This window comes from Pan troglodytes, chromosome 1, assembly GCF_028858775.2.
Source record: "Pan troglodytes isolate AG18354 chromosome 1, NHGRI_mPanTro3-v2.0_pri, whole genome shotgun sequence".
Lineage (NCBI taxonomy): Eukaryota > Metazoa > Chordata > Mammalia > Primates > Hominidae > Pan > Pan troglodytes.
Window position 1 is genome coordinate 75559888 of NC_072398.2, and position 22005 is coordinate 75581892.

Here is a 22005-nt window from a genome sequence, read left to right on the forward strand (position 1 = left end):
AGAGTCATGGTATTGGACATCAGTTAAGTATCATAAAAGTAGAGAGATTCTCAAGGATCAGGTAAAGGAGAATTGAAAATCCAGACGTGGACGTTTCCCTCAAATATTTTGTGTAATGATGCAAGAAATAAATAAGTGAATAAGAATTGGTTTGCTAGGTCCTTGTCATAAAATGTGAGTTAATTATTAGTATAAATGTGTAAAAGATGATTTATGAGCATTACTATTTCATACTTTATTATTAATAGTATTGCAATGAATCTGTTTATTGCTATTTTTAATAGTTGTTTTTGGCATTCCAGCTTTATTATAGAGTATATATTTTAAATCAAATTATAAATGGTGAAGATTTAAAAGAATTTTTGGGGGGATTCCAAATGAATAACTTAAAGCTCAACTTTCGGAATATAACTCATTTGTAGTTAAGAACTTAGTTGTTAATTTTATAGATTTCTTCCCCCCAACATTACTGTATAGGTGCTATGAAATGACATTTGTTTTCTGTACAGATAATAATTTTGAAAAGGAAATATTTTCAACAATGTTGGAATACTTTGGAATTTTTTATCCTGGTTATTGGAATCATTGATATCTTTTGTGTATACTTTGTGAAATTGAGACCAGACAACTTGGCTCTTATACAGCTTACAGTAATAATGGGATATTTAAGAATAATTAGGTTTCTTCCTCTCTTCAAGGTAAGATTTCACATTTTAAAATATTAAGATTTGCCAGGAGTGGTAGCTCACACCTATAATCCCAGCACTTTGGGAGGCCTAGGTGGGTGGATTGCTTGAGTCCAGAAGTTTGAGACAACCTGGGTAACATAGCAAGACCCCATCACTACAAAAAATTAATAAATTAGCTGGGCATGATGGTGTGCACCTGTGGTCCCAGCTACTTGGGAGGCTGAGGTGGGAGGATCGCTTGAGCCCAGGAGGTGAGGCTGCAGTGAGCTGAGATTGTGCCATTGCACTCCAGTCAGACAGAGTGCAATGATGGCTCTGGTGACAGAGCCAGACTCTGTCTCAAAAAAAAAAAAAATAAATAAAATAAAGTATTAAAATTCTTTTTTTACATTGTGTGTTAAGTGAGTAAGAAACCTCATTGTTTTGAAAGAAATGAGAGCAGGAGTTGTCTCTTCTGGAACACCCTCTCAATAGGTATCTGCATGGTTCCCTTTCTCGTCACCTTCAAGCCATTGCTCAAATCTCACCTTGTCACAGAGGTCTCTCCTGACCAGCCTATGTCAACTGGCAACCCACCCTTCACACCCTCAATTTCTACCTCATCCTCCTGATTCCCCTCTACCTGCTCAACTTTAATTTTTGCCCCACAGTACTTATCAGCAATTTACTGTATATTGTATGTACTCTCTATGAGGTAGAGATCTTTGTTTTGGTCTTTCTTTTTACATTTTTTAATAGAAATGGGATCTCACTATATTGTCCAGGCTGGTCTAAAGCTCCTGGGCTCCAGCAATCCTCCTGTTTCAGCCTCCCAAAGTGCTGGGATTACAGGCATGAACCACCATACTCGGCCTGTTTTGGTCATTGATGTAACCTCTGCCTCCAGAACAGTGCCTGGCATATAGTAAGCACTTAATAAATATTTGTTGAGTGAAAGAATGAAAATCTTGGTGCCAGTAGAAGCAGGGTAACCCAAATACAAGTTCTTTAAGTTTCAGTAAAATTTGTTCATGTCTCCCAAACTGTACAGAAACAAAAATATTTCCTCCATAGCTCCACAGTCACATAGGATACTACCTATGGAATTTAATTTTACTGTGGCCTTCACTTTCCTTAACAATTACTATGCCTTCATTCCATGACTCTGGTTTTGATACTGAAGGCAGATTTTTATACTTTCAGTTTCAATTATTAAACCTCCTTTCTCTCTTTCCAATGGAGTTGCATTACATAAGCTTTTAACTTCAGGGCTTTAAATGATTTCACTTGCCATGCCATGTTTGTTGTTGTTTAATTCTTATTACATCAAGCAAATCTATTATATTAGTATTTATTGAAGTTAGATACAGAGACTTAACATTAAAAAAATTGCTATAAACTCTGATGGTGAAATGCACATATCAGACTCCTCCACCTACTCCCCATTCTCCACAACATTTAATAGTTATCTTTAAGGCAGAATTGTTTGACTATCCAGTTTGTGCTTACAGATTTTCTTTTTTGTTCCTTCATTTATTCTACATTGGTGTAACCAAACTTTAGTGTTCATAAGAATTACCGTTCAGAGTTACTGTACCTGGTTTAAAGGGTAATTTTGATTCAGTGTGCTTTTTGCCTTATGAGCTGAGTTTGGAGCAAAGTGCTCATGTAAGGTGTAACTCCACCGTCATGTAAACTATCCTAGAAATCAGGATGTGTTGTGTGATGCAAAGACTTAAAATGGAAGGTAGGAGTTTCTTTAGGTAATCAGTATTTATACAGAGATCGTATGCAGGTAAATATAAAATAATTATTTTAGAAGTAATACTTTGTGAAAAGTATTTAAAATGAAACAAAGATTTAAAAGTGTATTATTGTGGAAACTGTCACAGGGGAGTGACAGCTATATGGGCTGGCGGCGCGGCAGTAAAAGAATTTACCAAGACCGTTGTAGATGAAGAAAGGCATATTTATTTATTAGAGACAATAGAAAAATACATTGCCAGGGAAACAACGGGCAGCCTGCAAGAAAGAAGCCAACTGCAAAGAAGCAAAGGCTTGCTGGAGATTTTATAGGATAGTGTTTATGCTGTCTGTTGAAAAGGGCTTTGTGCTGTTAATGCCATGGTTGCAGTGAGCTAACTTGCAGGAGTCTGGTGGTAGTTGGGCACAAGATTTTGAGTTATTTGTGTAGGAGGGCAATGCGTCCTGGGCCATAAAGAAAGGCAGACTTGCAGCTTATCTGCTGCTTCTTTTTGCTTTCCCCTCATCCCACCAGCCTGACTCCTTTTGCCTAATTAGGGACTTTACAAAAACCAAATCCATTTAGAGTGTGGGCAGCAATGTTCTGAACTAGTCATCCCTTCTGTCTAGCATGCTCTGACAAATCTCAGTGAAGTATATTACCATGGTTTTTAATTGAACACTCACTATTTTCCAGGAACTGTTTAAAGCACTTTACATAAATTATCTGGTTTAATTAATAAAATAGCCTTGTGAGGTAGATTTCACCACTATGTAAAGTTAGGTGGCTCATAGCCATTGTCAGCATAATGTGGCTTTCAAAAAAAACAAACCTGCATTGGAAAATGTGAAAGAATACTGGCAATCTTTGGGTGCCCTAAAGGATAGCTCAAGGAGTGTCAGTGCTCTGTAGAGTGTAACTTTGAAAAAATCCTCTTTAAACATCTCTCCCTTTGTCCAAAGTTTCAAAGGCAAAATAGCAGCTTAAAAAAAAAAATTCCCTTCTCTGCTCTTGTAATTCCTTCACTATGATGCCATCTCCCGGTTCACTTTTTTTTTCTCCCTTGTTACCCAGTCCCTCACCATCTGCCCCTGTGCTCTGACATGACTTTAACCCTGTGGGAAGCCCCCTGTCTGTGTGAGTGACTACGTGGATTTTGAGGAGCCCCTCTATTGGAATTCTGGTATTTAGATATTATTTCCTCATTTTACACATGAGGAAACTGAGTCCTCAAAGTCACTAAATAACTTGCTCAAGGTCACAGAGCTGGTGAATAGGAGAGCTTGCATTTGAATTTAGAGAGGTGTATATTTAAAATCCCATTCTCTTAAGTCATGACACTAGCCTGCCTTAGCTTATGATTGGAGAAATATAAAACTAAGCAGGATCTTAGACACCCTAAGTTCTTTATTTTGCAAGTGAAGAAACTGAGGCACAGAGAGACGATTTGTTAGTGAGTAACTATGACCCAGGTTAGGAGACCTGGTTAGGGGTTTTCTGAAATCTGGGGGTACAGAGAATGAGGGAAAAGGCAGTGCTAGAGACTTTCCCCTAAAGCAAGAGTCAATTATTCACTAAGCTTCACCTTCTTTAGAGAATGGGTCTTGACTTTTGTAGGCACAGAATCACCTGGCGGACTTGCTAAGACATCGACTACTAGGCCCCACCCAAGAGTGTCTGATTCCACAGGTCTCCAGTGGGACCTGAGATTTTGCATTCCTAACAAGTTTGTGGGCTCTGCTGTTGCTGGTCTGGAGATGACACTTTATGAATTTCTGCCTCAGAGGGTGCTTTTCCTCATCAAATGTACAGGTGATTTTTTCTTCTTCTCATTATTCCAGATAATAGTACCAATACTGATAAGAATTGCAGATGTGCAGATCAAAAAGCGCCTCAGCTTGATGTATAGTATTACAAAAGGCTATATCAAAAGTCAAGAAGATGCCAAACTTCTAATAAAACAAATAGCTGTCTGTGAATCAATATATCAGGTGAGAAACAAGCACTGGTCATTTGGGGAGAAAAACCCCTTAGGTGTATTAACTTCTTTTAAGACTAGTTCTATGTGTGTTTGACGAAACAGACAAATTCCAACAGTTGAAAGGGATTCAGTTGTTTATTATATCATATGAGGTGCTGCAGAGAACAGTCTCTGATCATTACATTTCAGCTGTTATCATCAAACTCATTTATTATCTTCATGGCAGAAAACATATGATCTCTTTTCTGAGTGCAGAGTATAGAGAAGAGATCTAGTATGTCTCTGTAACACTCTCTAAAAGACAGGGCACTTGGAAAGGTGTATGCAGGAGTTGAGACTTGAAAAAGGCTTCAAAGAAAGGGTAAGTCTTAAGTGGAGAGGAAGAGAGGAAAAGAGAACAAAGATTTGATAGTGAAAAGTTGAAATCCTGGTACTGTAGGGTGGGTGAGTAGAAGTATTTATTTTTTATCATTTAAGACCCTCTTCATTTCCAGCCACTATGCGGTAAGTACTAGATGGGAGCCTAGAGGTGGAGTGAATCCTCTCCTAACCAGGCTCCCTCACACCAGTCTGTCTACTACCAGTCACTCGCAAAAGAGTGGGGAAAGTGGAACGTGACTGCTCTCTCATTCTCATGCTTCTTTGGGCCTGATAATGTAGAGGAGACTCACATTCTTTAGATAAAAAACTTCCTTATTTTTCACTCATAGCTGTCAACTCTGCTCTTTGCAGTGAGAATCTTTCAATTGATTTTCCAGGTTACAGATTTTTAAATTTCTAGTTGTGTTCATTCTTCTGTTCAACCCATCTATTAAACTTTTTAATTTTTTTTTGACAATTACTTTTTGATCTCCAAAAACTGTGGTTGCTTCCTTTTCATAACAACTGTTTGCTTTAAAAGAATTAATATAATATTATCTAGAATCTTCTTTTCCTCTTAAAAGAATTTTTGCTTCCTGTGTTAATTCTGCTTCCTTGGGGTTCAATCTCCTATTCATTGTGTTTGGTTTCTATATTTCATTCTGTTTTTGTCCCCAATGTTTGGTGATTTTGGTTATATTTTCACACGTGTCAATGAGGGGCTAAGGTGAACAGTATCAACAGCTGAAAGGTGTTTTCTCAGCCCAAGTTACACTCTTGATTTTTAACTGGAGATGGATTTAAATCCTGATTACTACAACGATTATGTGTGGATACATAAAACCATGGATGGCCTAGAGGTTATGTCTTCTGGTTACGGTGCCTATTTTTTGTGGTGACGGTTACGTTACCTCAGTCAAGAGAGGCTCTTTACTTATTGAAATAAGAAGAGGAACAGAGGCTGTGAAGATATCTACCTTTATTGGATTGAACATTAATGTGTAACAGAATTCTGTCCTGTTGCTTTACTTTGAAGAATGGAGAAGAAAATTAAAAGAACTACTCAAAGGCTGGATTGATCTGCATTAGAAAGAACACAGAGCTATTCATAGGAGAAAAGATTTCAGCAGAAGGAGGAAGAGAGAAGAAAAACAAGAGACAGTGGGGGGAGTTAAGAATGTGTTTTCAGGAGTTTGGGAGAAGATGCAGAGATCTGAGGGCAGTTGCCTTGACGTGTCACAGGTGAAGTGAATCCCCTGTGACATTTTGAAAGAAGCACCAGTAAAGATTTAAATGGCCTTTTGAGATGTGTTTAGATGTCTACCTGGTGTTTATTCTGAAACTGACTTGGTTCTGGAAATTGGCCTGTGGCAGCTCACCTTAAGAAAAATAAATGTATGCCCAGGCTTTCATGATTATGCTCTCTTTGTAGGCAGGAGTCAGGTCCCATGCGCTTTTGTGCAAAGGCGTTCTAGAGCAGTCTTACAGGGTTGCTGTAAGTCTAGTTTGGTGTGAAGGGGGCCTAGCTGCTTTCTTTGCACCTATGCAAGCAGGGCTGGGCTAGGATATGTTGGTGCCATGGACAGGCTAGTAATTTGGCACCTTCCCAATATTGATGCAATGTTATCGAGTAAGAAGAAATAATTTAATAAATATTACATACCTTATTCTTATATTCAAAATGAGGGATTCATTACATGTGATTTTTTTCTAAACCAAAACAAAGACAACAAAAAAACCCCACAAAAACTTAACTTTGCTTAAACTTTAGATAACAAACCAGGTGTTCCCTATAAAGAGCACCATGCCATGCATTATTTGGGGCAGAGTTTCAGACATCTGTACCTGACAACCCTAAAGAACTGTCAGTTGTGTGATTCCAGGACTCTTGGTGTAGCCAAGTGCAAACTCCCCAGTGACTCAAAGCTGGAGGGTAAGCTTTAAGAGGAAAAGTGCCTGGGACATAGTGGGCATCCAACAAATACCTGTTGTATGATTGATTGAACAGAGATTGGTTAGCCCTGGAGTGCAGTGATTTCTTCAGTTATCTAAGGAGTTATTTGTTAGAAATATGAACCAATCAATATCGTATTTTCTCATAATTTCCACTTCTTTTTGTGCTCCTGATAGGCTGGCTTCCCAACTAGCTGCTCACTTGGCTCACTGTCAAATCAGGCGCTATGAGAATTCTCCTTGGTGCACAGTGGAGTACATACTGATCTTTTCTGATAACTATTAGGCAAGGTAGTTATGCAAGCTACTGACTGTACTAGACTCATTGAGATTGACCTCTGAGCATGGGCAAAGCAGCAGAATTGACCCAGAGGGAAGAAATGAGCCAATAGCTTTTCTAAAACTAGGTGAAATGTCCTCTACCATACTTCCTTTTCTCTGAATTTAAAAGGAAAGCCAGGCTAGGTGTGGTGGCTCATGCCTGTAATCCCAGCACTTTGGGAGGCAGAAGTGAGTAGATCACCTGAGGTCAGGAGTTCAAGACCAGCCTAGCCAACATGGAGAAACCCCATCTCTACTAAAAATACAAAAATCAGCTGGGTGTGGTCACTCACACTTGTATCCCAGCTACTTGGGAGGCTGAGGCACGAGAATAACTTGAACCCGGGAAGTGGAGGTTGCAGTGAGCTGAGATTGCACCACTGCACTCCAACCTCAGCAACAGAGCAAGACTCTGTCTCAAAAAATAAAAACAAAAGGAAAGCCAGAACTATACTTGGTATAATAAGTATGCTTCTCAGGAATATAAGAAGAAATGCATGTTTTTCTTAATTTCTTACAGAAACTATATGAATAATAAGAAATACATGTTTTTCTTAATTTTTTACAGAAACTATGTGAAATTTTGGAAACCAACAAACAGGATGCTGTCAAAGAATTAGGTAGGTAGTTGAAGTATCTGAGTTCTTAAAGTCACACCTTATTGTCCTATAATTTAATAAAAGAAGAACAATTCATGCTTTCATTTACTTGCTCATTCATTTATGCATTCAACAAGCATTTATTAAACACAGCTAATGGGCCAGGTATGGGAAAGCAAAGATGAGTAGATCCTGACCCTTAAACAGTGCAGAATCTTGTGGAGTGTATGAGCGTATCAATAGATAATTGAAAAAGTTAGCAGAGTCCTGTTAGTTGTTATGGGAGTGTACAGGAAAGAATGAGAGGAGTGTGGAAAGTGTATTAAGGTGGCAAGGTCAGAGTCCTCAAGGTTAGAAGAAAAAGACATGTGAAGGTTACCTTTGACAAAATGGTTTTGTTTCATTGTTTTGTTTTTTGCAAAGATACTCTGGAACATAGGGCTGCAACGAATGTCATTTCCTGAGTATCTACAGTCACTCCACTTTATTTGAAGCACAGAGTAGGAGCCCAGGGATTTTATGCCAAGTTTTTTGGGTCAGCTTTTCTCATGGGGGGCTGTGGGCCAGGCTGTCAGTGTGTGCAAAAACATCTGGTAGAGGGCCCAGCATACGGAAGGCCCTTAATAAATGGAAGTTATCAGAAAAGAAAATAAAGTAAAACCATTTCATATTCATGACCACATTGTAAGATGCCATATGGGGTTACACTTTCCAAATCAAAATGGAAAGAATGTGATCTAATGAATGAAAGTGTAAGTTTAGAGACAACAGATTAGAATATTTTGGCATTATCTCAGAAAACCCATGACCCATTGTTGCCATTTACATGTTGACAGATTTTTATTTCTGTGCTTTTAAAGAGTAGGGGTTAGGACAGCTGCATTATATTATGTTTTAGATCAGTATGGAATATTACAAAGTTTTCTCAATTCACTACTCTAAAAGGCAGTGCTTGTTTCCATGTGGTTACTGCAACTGATGACTGAATGCTTATCATGGCAGGAACTGCTAACTCTTTATGTACATTATCTCATTTAATCCTTATAATTACTCTGTGAGGCAAATACTATTATTACAGAGGTTAATTTGCCTGAGGCCCTATGGCTAGTAAGTAGTGAGCCAGGTTTCTAGCCCAGGTGTATTTGACACTAAAACCTATGCTTTTGATCATTGCTACCTTTCACTTTAGTGGTCAATTCATTTAGTTAAAAAAAAAAGAGTGTGTACCTTCGATATGGCAAGCATTGTGTTCAATGTTGAATATGAAGATGAAATAGATGCAATTTTAACCTTGACTCACAGTCCAGTTCATGTCTTCTGAGGTTTACTGAAGGGGAAAGAATATGCTCCTTGATCTCAGAAAGACCCACCAGCCAAAGTCCAGGGGTACTTTCATTGTGTCATTTATTCGTCTAACCAACAAAAATTATACAATATGGAGGATGAGACAGAGAAGTAAAAATAGTAACATGATAATGTAATGAGTTCCATAATAGAGATATGGAGGAGATGCCATGGGGATAAGAGAGAGAGAGTGATTTTCTCTTAGCTGATGGGGGAAGCCAGTTTCCAATTTTCTCATCCATAAAATAGAGTTGAAAATAACTCTTTTCCTGCTGACCTCATGAGTTCTGCATGAAACTAGAATCAAAGAATATTGTGTAAATGCTTTGGAAATTATACAGTATTATACTAATATTAGTTATTGTGGTTATTGCATAGGCCACTTACTAGATTTTATTTTCTTTGCTGTAGTACTCATGGAGCATGAGGGTCGTGATGTTGTCATTGCTTTGAAGACTAAACAGGCAATCCGGAATGTGATTGCTAAAGCTCTAAAAAATCTCACCTTCCTTTGTTCAAGAGGCATTATTGATAAGCATGAAGTCATTGAGATAAATAAGGTAATTTTGCTTGATTCTGTCCACATAACACCCCAGCCTTCATGGTTACTTTAGCAGTGTGTAATAAGGAGGGAGATTGAAAAAATTGTTTAACCACAGGTGTTAACTCTATAATCACCTTCAGCCTTTGATAATGCAAAGGACAACGAATGCTGATGCAATCCGGTACACTCCATTTGTCAAAACTACTTGATTGCAAGTAACAGAAACCAACTTGAACTAAGTTTAGTAAAGAAATGGTTGGGGGATTTATCAAAAGGATGCAGAGTACTTTATAGAACCCACAATAGCCAGGATATGTGACAAGGCCTAAGGAAGGGATTTGAACAGCGATGTAGAAAGCTTTCTAGATTCTCCATTTCCTATCAGGGTTGCCCTCTATGGCATCTTCCTTTGGCTTTCCCTATAGACTCACTAGATTTTTCTGCTTCTCCATCCACTGTGTCAATTGAATTATGAAGATGATAGGTTCAATCTGAGTTAATAAGTCAGTGAAAATAGTAATAAGGGGAGACTAGGGACAAAAATGGTTAGAGGAATTTAGATAGGATGAGACAAGCTGTGAGTCAAACATCAAGGTTAAACTTGCCTAACAGTAGTTTATTTAGATTTCCTTAGTTTTTCCCTAGTGTCCATTTTCTGTTACAGGATCTGATCCCCATTATTTTGATTATTTGTTTTTAGGTACTTCTTAAAAAATTAAAAGCACTAAATAACTTTCCAAAGGCAATCCCACCCCCAACTCCTGACATATACCTTCACAACATCATTTGGCTGGAAGGTAAAGATGTTCTCATTGATTTCTTCAAGGTAAAGATTCCGTTTTCTATTCTGGCTCAGGTTTGATGATAATTATCCATTTTTTTCCACTCCCTAATGAAAGATTAACAGAAAAGCATATCACATACTGGCCAATTCAGGGAAAGCCAAAATGGAGGCCCAGGAAAGCCTAGAGGAAGACTAGATCTCTTTTTGAGCCTAAAGGGCAAAGATAGTTTTTCACAATGGCTTATCCGCTTATGAGTAGCTATATGTGTCTGACTATTACCAATCCCATTCTATTTTATGTTGTAGAGTTCTGGACTTCTTGATGTACACTCTGGGAGAGACATTTTTTAGAGCAAGGGTCTCAAATTTAAGTTACTGCACAGACCGGGCAGATAGTGTAAAAGTAAAGCCAATTGGGCATAGTGTAATAGGGAACAGTGAGAACTGAGGTGTATTCAAGTTCATGCTCTGTCAGCTGACAGTTGCCACAGGACTTTGAACTCTTTCAACAAATATCTATTGAATATCCTCTACATGCCAGAGACTGTTCTAGGTTTTGGGATATGGCAGTAAACAAAACAGATGAAGTCCCTACTTTCATTTTTTAATTTTTATTTTATTCTTTTTATTTATTTTTTTGAGATAGAGTCTCACTCTGCCGCCCAGGCTGGAGTGCAGTGGTGTGATCTCGGCTCACTGCAACCTCCGCCTCCCGGGTTCAAGTGATCCTCCTGCCTCAGCCTCCCAAGTAGCTGGGATTACAGGCCTGTGCCACCATGCCCAGCTAATTTTTGTATTTTCAGTAGAGACAGGGTTTCATCATGTTGGCCAGGCTGGTCTCGAACTCCTTACTTCAAGTGATCCACCCGCCTTGGCCTCCCAAAGTGCTGGGATTACAGGTGTGAGCCACTGTGCCTGGCCGAAGTCCCTACTTTCAAAAGCTTTTAGTGTATGGATGGAGACAGACAATAAACACACCAAACACATAAATAAGTAGCCTATCAGATGGTTGTTAAGTGCTAGAGAAAAATAAGGGGAGAAAAGGTAACACAGAGCGGCCATGGAAGGCTGCTCTAATAAGGTGACATTTGAAGAGAGATGTGAAAGAAGTGAGGGAGCAAGCCAGCTAGTATCTTAGAGAAGAGCACTCCAGGCAAAGGGAGTAGTGGGTGCAAGGAGGCCCCGAGGCCAAGTGTGCCTGGTGTGTTCCAGGAGCAGCACAGAGGTCCCTGGCAGGAGCAGAGCTGGAGAGAGCACATGAAGTCAGGGCAGTTGCAGAGGGCCCAAAGAACATCATGACTCTCAGGGGCCCTGGGCACTTCTGCCTTAGTGGGCCTCTTCCTCCATAAAAAAGTATTAAAAATTAGACTTTATGACTGTGTTAGTATCACAATGAATATATTAGTATTATCTATTAAAACATTTTTCTCTATCTAAAACTGATTTTCCTCCAGATTCTAAAAAACATTAAAACATTGTTTTAAGTGTCTAAAAGTATTGTAGATGCAGGCACTGCGCCTGCTGATGCCTAGTGGATAGCTCCACCCTGGTCTCCATCCCTCCCTGCCTGAGACATATACAATCTTTGCTATTACCCTAACTGCAGACGTTCAGTTTGCTTCTGGATTTTGCATATATGAATCTTCTGCCCTGGAGGTCTTCAACTCATGTTATCCGAGCTATCTGCTACTCCTCTTTCAAGTGTCAGCTTAGCTGTCCTGTCTGCTGTAAAGGCCTCACCGAACAACCAAGATAGGATCCTGTGGCTTTTCTGCATTTTTTTTTTTTTGAGATGGAGTCTCACTCTGTCGCCCAGGCTGGAATGCAGTGGCGCGATCTCGGCTCACTGCAAGCTCCACCTCCCGCGTTCACGCCATTCTCCTGCCCAGCCTGTAGCTGGGACTACAGGCGCCCGCCACTACGCCCGGCTAATTTTTTGTATTGTTAGTAGAGACGGGGTTTCACTGTGTATTGTTAGTAGAGACGGGGGGGTTTCACCGTGTTAGCCAGGATGGTCTCGATCTCCTGACCTCATGATCCGCCCATCTCGGCCTCCCACAGCGCTGGGATTACAGGCGTAAGCCACCGCGCCCGGCCTTTTCTGCATTTTTTTTTTTTTTTTTTTTTTTTTTGCATAGCGCCCTGTCCCTGTCTTCTTTGTCATAATTATCCCATTGGATTGTAAATATCTACCCAACATAACTAAAAGTTTTTTCTGAAGGCAGGGGAATTGTTTAGCTTACCATTATAACCCAAGCCTCAAACAGGGGCTGAAAAAAAGTTTTCATTCATTAATGTGCATATTTATTCCATAGTTATATCAGTTACTATGCTAGGTACTAATCACAAAGTCAAAGTTTGTTTGCCTGTTCCTTTATTTCTAAAAGTTGATGTGGTATATTAGCACGTTACAGTTCAGTAATAAACCAAGAATATAATTAGTGTTTTTATGCTACTTGGAAACTATTTTAGCTTTAAAATCATATATATATATATACACACACACACATATATAATAAAATCATATATATATATATAGAAAATATTTAGAAAAGTAGACTAGGAAGCTTTTGTGTTGACTCTCTTTTTCTTTTCGTTTTTTTTTTCCCCACTCAGGAAAGAGCCAAACTTGCCTGTTTTGACTCTGGAGATACCATTTGTAAAGGAGGTGAAATGCCACAAGGAATCTACTTAATTATTTCAGGAATGGCAATTGTAAGGGACTATTGATTTTTTTTTTTTTACTTAAAATGTATTTTGAAACATGTAATTGTAGAATAAGAATAAATTTAGATACTGAAAAAGTTTAAATTTTTAATGTGATGAAACCATTTCTACTCTGAGCATGACAGCTGAGAGGTGAATATTCAACACCTGAAATGTGCTTCCCATTCTACAAAATGCTGTCATAGTCTTTACTTATTTCCAGCAATCCTGGGAGGAAGCAGGATTTTTCAGAATGTTCAGAGAAGGAAATCAATACTTGGCGTGGCTTAAATTACTCACCTAAAGGAAATAGAATGAGGATCAAAAATACAGCTTTCAATCTGTCTCATGGGAGGCTTTTGTTGACCAGAGAGAGAGACAGAGAGAGAGAGAGGGAGAGAGATTTCAGTAGAGTGATGGGGACAAGAATCCTTTGTATCTGCGTAACAGTAATTTAGTAGCTGGTTTCATGCGTGAGCCCCATTTTGTGAACCAAATAATTCCTAGATCCTGGATGATGGTCATAAAATGACAAATCCTTAATATGGCAAAAATAATACCATTGGCTTTCTGGTTTTGAAACGGGTATATTAGACCTTAAAATATCATGGAAATAAACTACCATAATAAATAGAATACTAACACAATATAACACTTATTTACTATCTGGCACTATTCTAAGCACTTTTCATTCATTCATTCACTCATTTATTCAACAAAATGTTTGCTTCATTACCACCATGTGGCAGGCACTGTTAATTCTAGGCATGGGATTGACAAAACAGACAAAAATTCCTGCCTTCTTGGAGCCTAATTTCTAGTAGAGGGATAAAAGGAGATGGGACAACGAACAAAACAAATAAGTTTACAGTATGTTACAGATGATGGAGGTATGAAGAGATTAGTTGTGATTTTATAAAAGGTAGTCGAGAAAGGCAATATAAGCTGGGCATGATGGCTCACAGCTGTAATCCCACCACTTTGAGGGCTAGGTGGGTGGATCACGAGGCAGGAGTTTGAGACCAGCCTGGCCAACATGGCAAAACCCTGTCTCTACTAAAAATACACAAATTAGCTGGGCATGGTGGCACATGTCTATAATCCCAGCTACTCAGGAGGCTGAGACATGAGAATCCGAGATCCTGCCACAGCACTCCAGCCTGGGCGACAGTCTCTGTCACTCAGTCTGGAGTGCAGTGACACCATCTCAGCTCACTGCAAGCTCTGTCCCTCGGGTTCAAGCGATTCTCCTGCCTCAACCTCCCAAGTAGCTGGGATTACAGGATTACAGGCACGCACCACCACGCCCATCTAATTTTTGTGTTTTTAGTAGAGACGGGATTTCCCTAGGCTGGTGTTGAACTCCTGACTTCAAGTGATCCGCCCGCCTTGGCCTCCCAAAGTGCTGGGATTACAGGTGTGAGCCACCGAACCAGGCCAACAACCCTATTTTTTTACATGAAAAAACTGATGAACAGAAAAAAAAAAATTCACTTGGCCCCAACTACGCATACTCAGAGGCCAAAGATTACTTTGAACCCATGTAGTCTGTCTCCGGTATCCATGTGCTTAGCCATTATACTATACTCCCATTAGAATTCTAGGACAAACACACTGCTGCCAGTATTTATGAAATACAGCAAGTCCGATACTTAAAAGCTGCAACTTGCTGTAACATGTTTCTTTGGGGATTTTCCTGCCATGACTGGACTAGCTAAACCTTCTTAAACTATAGTCCAATAATGTCTGGTCTGAAGAGGTTATATTAGTACTTTTTTGATACCATAACAAATTACCACAAATTTAGTGCTTAAATATATTATCTCATGGCTGTGTAGGTCAGAAATCCAATGGGTTCTGCTGATTTCACTGCTTGGGTCTCAAGAAGCTGAAATCTAGATGTCAGTAGCGCTATGTTACCTTCTGGAAGCTCTAAGGGCACAATCTGTTTCCAGGCTCTTTGAGGTTGTTGGCAGATCTAGTTATTCTTTACGGCTATTGAACAGAAGTCCCTGCTTCTTCAAGGCTGCCAGCTGGAGCCCACCTTGAGCTCCTAGAGCTTCTCTTTTGTCCTTGCATGCAGGTCCTCACATCTCAGAGCAAGCAAAGGCATATGGAATCCTTCACACATCTCTCTCTGATGGACTCCCTTCTACTTGCGAGGGCTCATGTGATTACAGTCCCCCCAATATTCCCGTCTGTTGTTTAATCAAATACTAATCTGGTACAGCTGTGAAGGGACTTTGTAGATCTTTTTAAGGTCAGCTGATTAGTAGCCTTAACTCCAAAAATCATCTTTTTAAGGTCAGCCGATTAGCAACCTTAATTCCACTACAAAGTCCCTTCACTGCAGTCCCTAGATTAGTATTTGGTTGAACAACAGACAGGAATCTTGGGGGGGCCTCCTTTAGAATGCTGCCTACCTCAAATGCCATCATCTTTTCTTTGTTTGCAAAAAGCAGAGGCATTCTTCATTGCTCAAAGATCCTTTGAATTGCATTCAAAATTACAGCCATTAAAAAAAAATTCAAACTCTTCTGGAAGCATGAATGCCTTTAAAAGTCTGAATGCTAATTGCTGGGAGAGAATGACCTTTTGCTTCCTGTTTCCTGTGTCTTGAACAAGAACCTTCCTCTTTGATGTTTACAGCTAAACTTTCTGAAAAATTCTGTAATCTTTCTAATCCCAATTCTTTCAGCTTCCCCCTAAAATCTGATACCGCGGTTCTTTCTCCAGTTATGCCTACCAGTTATTTTCTTGAAGTAACTCAACCATCCTATGTTCATCCTAAAACCTTTTCCTGTTGATATTGCATGATAATTTTTCTAAAGCATTTTAAAAAGAGACAAGGCTTTCATTAACATCATGGCGTGGTTTGGAGGCATAGTAATTCATAATATCTGATTTATGTGCCCATGCAATCAAAAGTTATTTCCACCTGGTGCATTAGCCCATTGCGGTAAGAATATCTAATGGACTCAATGAGTTATTGCATTAGTTGCATACTATAATTTCCAGTTTTGGTGGTTTTTTTTTTTTTTCTTTGAGATGGAGTCTCACTTTGTCACCCAGCTGGAGTGCAGTGGCACGATCTTGGCTCACTGCAACCTCTGCCTCCTGGGTTCAAATGATCCTCCTGCCTCAGTCTCCTGAGTAGCTGGGACTGCAAGTACGCGTCACCATGCTCGGCTAATTTTTGTATTTTTTTTTAGCAGAGACGGGGTTTCACCATGTTGGCCAGGCTGGTCCCGAACTCTTGATCTTGTGATCCACCCGCCTTGGCCTCCCAAAGTGCTGGGATTACAGGCGTGAGCCACTGCGCCCAGCCCTGGTGGGATTTTTGTATAAGACAGGTATAAGTAAAAAGTTGTAAATAGGGGTCATCTGTAAAACTAAAGATTAGAAAAAAATCCTTGCCTTGGGGAGTTGAAATGTTAAAGAAATCATGATTTTTTTTTTCTTAAGCCTAATTCTTCTTTCACACCTGACAGGAGATCTTTGCCTTCCATTGGAAAGTTGTAAGAAATAGTGGGAGCTCCTATGATTTGATCAAAGGGTTTTTCATTTTTTCTTTCCCTTTGCACACTTTTTTTCCCTTTGCAGTTGCATAGTTTATCTCCTACCTTTGGAATAGAGAGTAGCCAAAGGTGTGATAGAGGGTCCAGAGTCATGTCTACAGAGTTCTGTACTACTGGGGACATAATTGGAGAGCTAAGCTGTCTGCTTAAGCGTGAAATTGAATATACCGTCATCTGTGAAACTAGTTTACAGGTAGGAAAATGGTTCTGTCATGAGTTATTAATTATTCCTCAAGTAAATAAAAAATACCAGCATCTTTTCTTTTTTGGGGTTTTAACATCTTAGTCACCCAACCAGCTATTGGGAGGTAACATAGCTGAAAAGACAGATTTAGTGTCTCACATCCCAGGCTCTGCCAAGCTCCACTGCATCCTGCCTAAGGGAGTAGTTATTTAACCTCCTTAAGTCTCAGTGTCCTTGTTTATGAAGTAGAGAGAATACCAACCTTTTGATGTTATGAGGATTAGGAAAACATCTACGTAAAATGCCTGACACATATAGGTGCTCAATAAATGGTCACCATTATGACAACAGTGTTTTTAAAGAATATTTATTTGTTTTTAAAACAACTCCATTAAAAAGTGGGCAAAATATATGAACAGATACTTTTCAAAAGAAGACATACATGTGGCCAATAAGCATATGAAAAAAAGCTCAACATCACTGATCAATAGAGAAATGCAAATCAAAACCACAGTGAGATACCATCTCACACCAGTCAGAATGGCTGCTATTAAAAAGTCAAAAAGTAACAGGTGCTGGAGAGGTTGTGGAGAAAAAGGAACAATTACTCACTGTTAGTGGGAGTATAAATTAATTCAACCATTGTGGAAGACAGTGTGACGTTTCCTCAAAGACCTAAAGACAGAAGTACCATTGACCCAGCAATCCCATTACTGGGTATATACCCAAAGGAATGTAAATCATTCTATTATAAAGACACATGCACATGTATGTTCACTGCAGCACTATTCACAATAGCAAAGACGTGGAATCAACCTAAATGCTCATCAATGATAGAGTGGATAAAGAAAACATGGTACATATATACCATAGAATACTATGTAGCCCTAAAAAAGAGTGAGATCATGTCTTTTGCAGGAACTGTGGATGGAGCTGGAGGCCATTATCTTTAGTAAATTAATGCAGGAACAGAAAGCCAAATATCACATGTTCTCACATATAAGTGGGAGCTAAATGATGAGAACACACAGACACAGAGAGGGGAATAAAACACACTGGGGCCTATTGGAGGGTGGAGGGTGGGAGGAGGGAGAGAATCAGGAAAAATAACTACGGGTACTAGGCTTAATACATGGGTGATGAAATAATCTGTACAACAAACCCTCATGACACAAGTTTACTTATGTAACAAACCTGCATATGTACCACTGAACTTAAAACTTAAAAAAGGAATACTTGTTTGTTTTTAAACTTCCTTCTATGTTTCATTTGCTAAGTAAGAAGTTATCTATTCAACACCTAAGTGTCCTGACATTTCACTAGGTGTGGGGAATTCAAATAGAAATGAGCCAAAGACCAAGGGACAAAGTGGTTCGTTAAATGGGTCCTGCTCCCTGTGCCACCCAACTGGGTGATACCCTCCAATAGGGGTTATCAGACACCCTATACAGGAGCGTTCCTACTGGCATCAGGTCGGTGCCCCTCAAGGTCAGAGATCCCAGAGGAAGGAGCAGGCACCTATCTTTGCTGTTCTCCAGCCTCCAGGTGTGGGAGCAAACCAGATGAATAGGGCCTGAAGCAAATCCCCAGCAAACTGCAGCAGCCCTGCAGAAGAAGGACCTGATCATTGCAAGAAAAACAGAAAGCAACAACAACAGCATCAACAACAACAAAAAAGTCCCCACAAAAACCCCATCTAAGGGTCAACAGCCTCAAAGATCAATATTAGACAAACTCATGAAGATGAGAAAGAATAAACGAAAAAACACTGAAAACTCAAAAGGCTAGAGTGCCTCTTCCCCTATTCATGATCACAATGCCTGTCCAGCAAAGGCACAGAACTGGATGGAGGACAAGATGGATGAATTGACAGAAGTAGGCTTTGGAAGGTGGGTAATAATAAACTCTGCTGAGCTAAAGGAGCATGTTCAAACCGAATCTAAAGAAGCTAAGAATCTTCATAAAAGGTTACAGGAGCTGCTAACTAGAATAACCAGTTTAGAAAGGAACATAGATGACCTGATGGAGCTGAAAAACACAGCATGAACGCTTCATGAAGCATGCACAAGGATCAATAGCTGAATCTATCAAGTGGAAGAAAGGATATCAGAGTCTGAAGACCATCTTGCTGAAATAAGGCATGCAGAGAAGATTAGAGAAAAAAGAATGAAAAGGAACAAACAAAACCTCTGAGAAATATGGGACTATGTAAAAAGAACAAAGCTATGATTGATTGGAGTACCTAAAGAGACAGGGAGAATGAAACCAAGTTGGAAAACACACTTCAGGATCAGGATGTTATCCATGAGAACTTCCCTGACCTAGCAAGGCAGACCAACATTCAAATTCAGGAAATACAGAGAACACCACTAAGATACTCCATGAGAACTTCCCTGACCTAGCAAGGCAGACCAACATTCAAATTCAGGAAATACAGAGAACACCACTAAGATACTCCATGAGAAGATCAACCCCAAGACACATAATCATCAGATTCTCCAAGGTTGAAATGAAGGAAAAAATGTTAAGGGCAGCCAGAGAGAAAGGCCAGGTCACCTACAAAAGGAAGCCCATCAGACTAACAGTGGACCTCTCCGCCAAAACCCTTCAAGCCAGAAAACAGTGGGGGCCAATATTCAACATTCTTAAAGAAAAGAATTTTCAGTCCAGACCTTCATATCCAGCTAAACTAAGCTTCATAAAAAAAGGAGAAATAAAATTCTTTCCAGACAAGCAAATGCTGAGGGATTTTGTCACCACCAGGCCTGCCTTGCAAGAGCTCCTGAAGGAAGCACTAAATATGGAAAGGAACAACTGGTACCAGCCACTGCAAAAACACTCCAAATATATAAAGACTAATGGCACTATGAAGAAACTGCATCAACTATTTTGCATAGTATGCAAAATAACCAGATAGCATCATGATGACAGGCTCAAATTCACACATAACAATATTAACCTTAAATGTAAATGGCCTAAATGCCCCAATTAAAAGACACAGACTGGCAAATTGGATAAAGAGTCAGGACTCACTGGTGTGCTACATTTAGGGGGCTCATCTCACATAGGCTCAAAATAAAGGGGTGGAGGAAAAATTACCAAGCAAATGGAAAACAAACAAACAAAAAGCAGAGGTTGAAATACTAGTCTCTGACAAAACAGACTTTAATAAAGATCAAAAAAGACAAATAAGGGCATTACATAATGGTAAAGGGATCAATTCAACAAGAAGAGCTAGCTATCCTAAATATATATGCACCCAAGACAGGAGCACCCAGATTCATAAAGCAAATTCTTAGAGACTTACAAAGAGACTTGGACTCCCACACAATAATAGTGGGAGACTTTAACACCCCACTGTCAATATTAGATCAACAAGACAGAAAATTAACAAGCATATTCAGGACCTGAACTCAGCTCTGGATCAAGTGGAACTAATAGACATCTACAGAACTCTCCACCCCAAATCAACAGAATATACATTCTTCTCAGTGCCACATGGCACTTATTCTAAAATCAACCACAGAATTGGCAGTAAAACACTCCTTGGCAAATGCAAAAGAACTGAAATCATAACAAACTGTCTCTCAGACCACAGTGCAATCAAATTAGAACTCAGGGTTGAGAAACTCACTCAAAACCATGGAAATTGAACTACATGGAAATTGAACAATCTGCTCCTGAATAACTCCTGGGTAAATAATGAAATTGAGGCAGAAATCAAGAAGTTCTTTGAAACCAATGAGAACAAAGAGACAACATACCAGAATCTCTGGGACACAGCTAAAGCAGTGTTAAGAGGTAAATTTATAGCACTAAATGCCCACATCAGAAAGCTAGAAAGATCTCAAATCAACACCCTAACATCACAATTAAAAGAGCTAGAGAAGCAAAAGCAAACAAATCCAAAAGCTAGGGGAAAACAAGAAATAACTAATATCAGAGCAGAAATGAAGGAGACAGAGACACAAAAAACCCTTCAAAAAATGAATGAATCCGGGAGCTGATTTTTTTGAAAAAATTAACAAAATAGACCGCTAGCTAGACTAATGAAGAAAAGAGAGAGAAATCAAACAGATACAATAAAAAATGATAAAGGGGATATCACCACTGACCCCACAGAAATACAAACTACGATCAGAGAATAAACACCTCTATGTAAATAAACTAGAAAATCTAAAAGAAAAGGGTAAATTCTTGGACACATACACTCTCCCAAGACTAAACTAGGAAGAATTAAAATCCCTGAATAGACCAAAAATTAGTTCTGAAATTGAAGCAGTAATTAATAGCCTGCCAACCAAAAAAAGCCCAGGACCAGATAGATTCACAGCCGAATTCCACCAGAGATACAAAGAGGAGCTGGTACCATTCCTTCTGAAACTACTCCAAAGAGTTGAAAAGGTGGGACACCTCCCTAACTCATTTTATGAGGCCAGCATCATCCTGATACCAAAACCTGGCAGAGGCACAACAACAACAACAACAACAAAAAGAAAACTTCAGGTCAATATCTCTGATGAACATCAATGTGAAAATCCTTAATAAAATGCTGGCAAACCAAATCCAGCAGCACATCAAAAAAGCTTATCCACCACAATCAAGTCGGCTTCATCCCTGGCATCTAAGACTGGTTCAACATATGCAAATCAATAAACATAATCCATCAGATAAACAGAACCAATGACAAAACCACATGATTATCTCAACAGATGCAGAAAAGGCCTTCAATAAAATTCAAATCCCTTCATGTTAAAAACTCTCAATAAAGTAGGTATTGATGGAACATATCTCAAAATAATAAGAACTATTTATGACAAACCCACAGCCAATATCATACTGAATGGCAAAAGCTGGAAGCATTTCCTTTGGAACCCCGCACAAGACAAGGATACCCTCTCTCACCACTTGTATTCAACATAGTATTAGAAGTTCTGGCTAGGGCAATCAGGAAAGATAAAGAAATAAAGGTATTCAAATGGGAAGAGAGGAAATCAAATTGTCTCTGTTTGCAGCTGACATGATTCTATATTTAGAAAACCCCATTGTCTCAGTCCACAAACTCCTTAAGCTGATAAGCAAGTTCAGCAGTCTCAGGATACAAAATCAACGTGCAAAAATCACAAGCATTGCTATGCACCAACAACAGACAAGCAGAGAGCCAAATCATGAATGAACTCCAATACACAATTGCTACAAAGAGAATAAAATACCTAGGAACACAGCTAACAAGGGATGT

General features: G+C 39.3%; 1 protein-coding gene across 11 annotated transcripts in view; it reads left to right on the forward strand.

Moving 5' to 3' along the window:
- SLC9C2 (solute carrier family 9 member C2 (putative)) overlaps positions 1-22005 on the forward strand; it is a 109128-nt gene that overhangs the window by 75106 nt on the left and 12017 nt on the right. For all 11 annotated transcript variants that reach the window (XM_054673309.2, XM_054673297.2, XM_054673298.2 and 8 more), the window contains 7 exons: positions 510-698; positions 4254-4403; positions 7596-7647; positions 9382-9530; positions 10215-10340; positions 12915-13013; positions 16608-16775. In XM_054673309.2, the coding sequence (XP_054529284.1) occupies positions 510-698; positions 4254-4403; positions 7596-7647; positions 9382-9530; positions 10215-10340; positions 12915-13013; positions 16608-16775 (933 nt within the window). The remainder of the gene's footprint in view (positions 1-509; positions 699-4253; positions 4404-7595; positions 7648-9381; positions 9531-10214; positions 10341-12914; positions 13014-16607; positions 16776-22005) is intronic.